Source organism: Malus domestica, chromosome 03, assembly GCF_042453785.1.
Source record: "Malus domestica chromosome 03, GDT2T_hap1".
In the NCBI taxonomy this organism is placed as follows: domain Eukaryota; kingdom Viridiplantae; phylum Streptophyta; class Magnoliopsida; order Rosales; family Rosaceae; genus Malus; species Malus domestica.
The window spans coordinates 17,914,097-17,919,142 of record NC_091663.1 but is presented as its reverse complement, the minus strand read 5'-3'; the positions used below and the strand labels follow the sequence as shown (position 1 = coordinate 17,919,142).

Genomic DNA, 5,046 nt, shown 5'->3' with positions numbered 1-5,046 from the left:
ATTAGATCTTGCAAGGTTGGATCCAAATTGGGATTTTAATTTTAAGGTCTTAATCAGCAGCGAAAATCTAAGATCTGATTTTTGCTTGGGGACAGTTTTCCATTTTTGGGTTATTTTGGACACTCAATGCCCACCTTGGCTTGCAGGCAACTTCGGAGGTGGGTAGCAAGAGAACAAGCGGTGGGATGCTTCTATTTGTTGGGGATTAGGGTCTTTTCGATTTCTTCAACTTTTGACCCTAATGCTTTTTATGTTTTCTTCTCTTTATTTGTTGCTAATGCCCTTCTTTAGCCTCACGTCTGAGGTGGCGGGTTCGTGAGTTTATGGGTCATGTTTCTCCCTTTCTTTGATCATCCGAGGACGATGCTTGTTGATGGCTCACATAGGATGCCACAAAATCGTCCTCTATAGATCTCATGTTGCGGCTACGTCCTTAAGGTCTTTGTTGTTTCATATTCCAGAGGTGGTGATAAAAGGACGTTAGTAGCGGCTGTTAGGGTTTCTTTGTTTTCTGTTTAAGCTCGAAATATTGATTTGAGCTATATTTTATTTTGGTTTTAGGGTCCATCTCTATGTTTTGAGCTTAAAGTTGTGATTGGGCCTCTCTATGTATAAGTTTTCTGGTTTGGTAATAAATTTACATTTGTCAAAAAAAAAAAAAATTATTGTGGTTCCAGGTACGAAGATGTTTTGACGGCTTGGTGACATGGCGGTTAGTATTAGTCTTTGATATCATTCCCTAAAATTTATTTATTTATTTATTTTACAGTTTTCGATAAACCAATGTTTAGCCTAACTTCGAAACCTAGCGATTCAAAATTATATATACTAAAACTCAGTTTTTTGGGTTACTATTGACCTATAGTGTTCAGATGGATTTGCGCCTCATTTTCTTCAATGTTTTCTAATTTTGGTGTGATTTTATAGTGGAGTGCAATTTTGCCCTTGGTTGGTCATCTCGGGGAAAGCTTTTCTATTGCTTCCATTATGGATATCTCGGTCTCTCCAACTCTCTAAAAAAATCCGGTACCAAAAATCTCTTCAGTTCTTTATCAATTCTAGCAGCCACCGCCACCACTCAGACGGCCCCAAAGGTAGATTTCTTCTCTCTTCCTTACATTTGGAATCTTGAAAACCCTCGTTGATATCGTTTGATTTCTGCACAGCTCTCAGCCAACCAAGCTCACTCATTTGGCCTTCCACACCCACCCAACAAAACCCCCAATCACAATCGCAACAATCCACAAAGGGGTTATGAACATCATCAACTCGCCCAACACCTCCACTATCGTGGGTCGTCTCAGAATCTCCATAAAAGAGCATCTTTATATATATTTTAAACAGAGAATTTCAAGCTCTCTTTCGCTCTCAATGGTTGCTGACAGAAAAAAGATGCTAAAGGTAATTAGGACATCAAAACTTGATTGGTAATCTGCAAATCCACGAGGTGGGTTTTTCGGAATTTTCAAATCTTATTAGTTTGAACTTTTGGTGTTTTGAGGAGATCTTTGTGATTATTTGGTTGTGAATTTTAGGATTTTGGCAACATGGGTCGGTCCAAATCTGATTAGGGAGGGCTCTCTGATCAAAAGGGCGTTGTTTTTCTGTACATTTGAGAGAACCCAGAAGGTAGGATTTGATTATTGTGGACAAGTTAATATGCGTTGCAGCTGCTTTGGTGCTTCGGTTGCTGAGAGGAAAAGGAAATCTTGTTCTGGTTCTGGTCGATTTGGCCATGATCTTAATGGTACGGACATGGTTAAATATTCCCACTTTCTGGTTTGTTATTTTTTTACCTCCCTACTGTGGTTTTTTTGTTCATGTGATTCTGCTAGATCATCATTGTTATTGTGATTGATTGATTGTTTTGTGTGTTGCATAGAAAATGTGCTGGAAAATTGATTGATTGTTTTGTGTGTTGCATAGAGAATGTGTTGGAAAATATCAAGGCTTTCTCCTACAATGAATTAAGATCCGCGACGGATAATTTTCATCCGAGTAATAAGATAGGTCGAGGCGGTTTTGGAACTGTATACAAGGTACTCAAGAATATGCATTTGTCTTTATTATTTATATTGGGAAGTTTGCACCAATTATAGAAAATTCATGATATCTGTTGTTCGAAAGATGTCGTTGTTTCAATTCCAAATTGCTGCAATGACTAATGAGTTAGCAGCCTCAAAACATCAAGCAATTGGGTTTGCATTTTAAGAACACTTCAAGTTCTATCCTTATGTTTTTTAACACAGATGCAATGTTTGGTCAGGTACAAAGTATAATAAAGCATTTATAAAATGATGATTACCCTTTTTTTTTACATTTTTTAAGATCTTATAAATCTTTTCCTACATCTATGCATTTGTTTTTCTCAATTCACAATTTAGCAGAATGAGAGTATATTTCTGTTTACTATAAGATGTGAATTCTAACCTTTATTCATATGTGCAGGCTAAGAATTATGGTAAAAGAGTTTATTGTGGTTAGCTTAGAGGAAAATGTGAGATTAGCAATTTGAAGAGTCTACTTTCTCCTCATATGTTTGCTTTAACATTTGTAAGTTGTAATTATTATTTTTCTCTTCATGGCATACTTAATTTTGTAGATTAGCATATATTTGTTTTTGACATTTCTTATTAAATGTATTTGAAAACTAACAGTCACATCCCGGCCTGGGCCCCCACCATATCTCCGGCTCGACTTCGCCATAGCACAATATTGTCTGCTTTGGACTCCGACTATGCCTTCACGGTTTTGTTTCTGGGAATTCACACGAGAACTTTCCAGTAGATCACCCATCATGGGATTGCTCTCGCGCGAACTCGCTTAACTTCGAAGTTCTGATAGAACCCAAAGCCAGTGAGCTCCCACAAAGCCTCGTGCTAAGTAGAGATAGGAATGTGGGAAGTTACATATAAGGCTTACATGATCCATTCCACTGGGCAATGTGGGATGTTACAATCCACCCCCCTTAGGGGGCCCAACGTCCTCGTCGGCACACGTTTGACCAAGGATTGGCTCCGCCGTAGCACAATATTGTCCGCTTTAGGTCCTCACTATGCCCTCACGGTTTTGTTTCTAGGAATTCACACGAGAACTTCCTAGTGGGTCACCTATCATGGGATTACTCTCGCGTGAACTCGCTTAACTTCAGAGTTTCGATGGAACCAGAAGCCAGTGAGCTCCAAAAAATGCCTCGTGCTAGGTAGAGATGAGAATATACATATAAGGCTTACATGATCCACTCCTCTGGACGATGTGAGATGTTACACTAATTGGAGAAAGTATCCAATTTTTTAGCAATTAAAAAAAATCACCTCAATAATTACAGTTTTATTCCAATTTCTAAGCAAGGGGAATAAACCTCTGAAGTTTCAAAGAAGAGAGTCGAAAGTTCTGAATGGTATATTTGTGTAAATATGATTGTAAATATGAAGGTACATATGTAAGTAAATAGAGATGTAAACCTGCAACAACGCACGGGCTGTTTTGCTAGTAAATGACTATATGTTGGTTACTATACAAGGATTATATATTAACATATTTATTTCTTTATTAAATTAGGATTTTCCATTTGATTGAGGAAGATTTTAGTGACGGTGTACTATGACATGATCATCAATTTGCTTTGTGAAATGATATATATATATATATATATATATGTTTGAAATGATTGCGAAATGATATATATATATATATATATATATATATATATATATATATATATGTGTAAATATGATTGTAAATATGAATGCTACTTCTGTTCAGTTGAATGAGAGGTTTTGGAACCGTATTTCGTGTATCCTTGTTGTCTAGTTCCATGAAAGGTTCTAGAAAGCAGGGCTTGATGATGTTGCTCCAGCCCTATGATTTTATTATACATGAAAGAAATTACAATTGGATGCCTGTGTGGATCAATCAAGATTTATGAGTGAGGATTATTTTATATATATAAGGATTCCAAAATGTTTTTGTTAATCACATATGTTGTATTATTGTCGCTTACACGAGTTTCGCAACTTATTCGAGTTTTTTCTTTGTTCAATGCGCCATTTCCACTGCGTAGGGTTGTTTTACAGAGTAACAGGTAGCGATTCTAGAAGAGGTTTTCAAGGGGTGTAGTTGGCATGTGCAGTGCACTCGAGAGTAGGGTTTATTCCCTTTTGTTGTAATTTCGTTGCCTATTATGTATGAGTCCCAATTAGCTCTATGTATTGTTGTAATGCTACTTTCAGCTGCTACATGCTGATCCTTGGCGTATCTCAAGATGGGGGTGTGACAACTTTTGATGATATCAGAACATTGGTTCTTGGACCTTTGCATTTCAACGGATGCTGATAACATGCCTTGTTGTATCAATAGTGTCGAGACCTGAAATTTGGACTTACTTGGGCTAGAGTGAGAATTTTCTTTCATCATCTTCTTGTTTTCCTGTGTTTTCGTTTGGAAGTTGTGTGCCTTTGAAGCCTAGGCAACTAGAATTTCATTAGTTAGTTGAGCCTTGAAGTGAACCTATTAGTTTTGAGAATAAGTTGGTAGAAAAATTTGAAGTGTGAAGGTCATTTCTATTTTCAGTTTTGATTTTAGTGCAAGTATTTTTTACTTTATTTGATTATATGAGTATTATATAGAAGGAGGATTGAGTTGAGTTTGGACGTATGAAAGAGGAATCATTGCAATTCGATCACGATAGAATAACATCCTCTATATGCAGCCGCTCTTGCTTTTTTTTTTTTTTTTTTTTTGTCAAACGATATAATTGTTAAACTAGATGTTAGATTAGGGAACTGACGGGGTTCGAACCCACGCCATGGTGCAAGGGCAACACTGTTCTCTACCACTGTAATAGAGGACCACTTGCATGTAGCTGCTCTTGCTTGATATCTTCTTATATTTTCAATCTATAGTTTGAGTATTTTGAGATTTGAGTATAGCAACCTATTGCAAATTTCGAGGTAAACCGATGTTCATTTTGTTTATTATACAATTTTCTAAAAGAGAGGTCGCACTTGGTGCGATGGCAAGTGCCTTCGCTCATGAGCGGTAGGT

The 5,046-nt window shown here is 37.0% G+C and overlaps 1 protein-coding gene across 5 annotated transcripts; it reads left to right on the top strand.

Moving 5' to 3' along the window:
* The first annotated feature begins 521 nt into the window (after positions 1–521).
* LOC103425327 (calmodulin-binding receptor-like cytoplasmic kinase 2) lies at positions 522–3,540 on the top strand. Of its 5 annotated transcripts, none has more exons than XM_070819090.1 (6): positions 522–712; positions 928–1,094; positions 1,167–1,447; positions 1,536–1,747; positions 1,927–2,039; positions 2,449–2,660. In XM_070819090.1, exons 4-6 carry the CDS (start codon positions 1,660–1,662, stop codon positions 2,482–2,484), a joined length of 237 nt encoding a protein of 78 aa, XP_070675191.1. In that variant the 5' UTR covers positions 522–712; positions 928–1,094; positions 1,167–1,447; positions 1,536–1,659; the 3' UTR covers positions 2,485–2,660. The 5 variants fall into 5 exon arrangements, 4 of the variants coding, with proteins under 4 accessions (XP_070675191.1, XP_070675192.1, XP_070675189.1 ...); XR_011579307.1 differs by lacking the exon at positions 522–712 and having other exon boundaries at positions 863–1,094; positions 1,167–1,401; positions 2,449–2,553; positions 2,658–3,540; XM_070819091.1 differs by having other exon boundaries at positions 1,167–1,747; positions 2,449–2,496.
* Positions 3,541–5,046: the final 1,506 nt, after the last annotated feature.

Bases quoted from the DNA above. Each gene is read 5' to 3' on its own strand.
- LOC103425327 (XM_070819090.1), top strand. From the start codon at position 1,660: ATGCGTTGCAGCTGCTTTGGTGCTTCGGTTGCTGAGAGGAAAAGGAAA. The intron at 1,748-1,926 runs GTACGGACATGG...TGTGTTGCATAG, and splicing joins ATTTGGCCATGATCTTAATG to AGAATGTGTTGGAAAATATC. The intron at 2,040-2,448 runs GTACTCAAGAAT...TCATATGTGCAG, and splicing joins GTTTTGGAACTGTATACAAG to GCTAAGAATTATGGTAAAAG.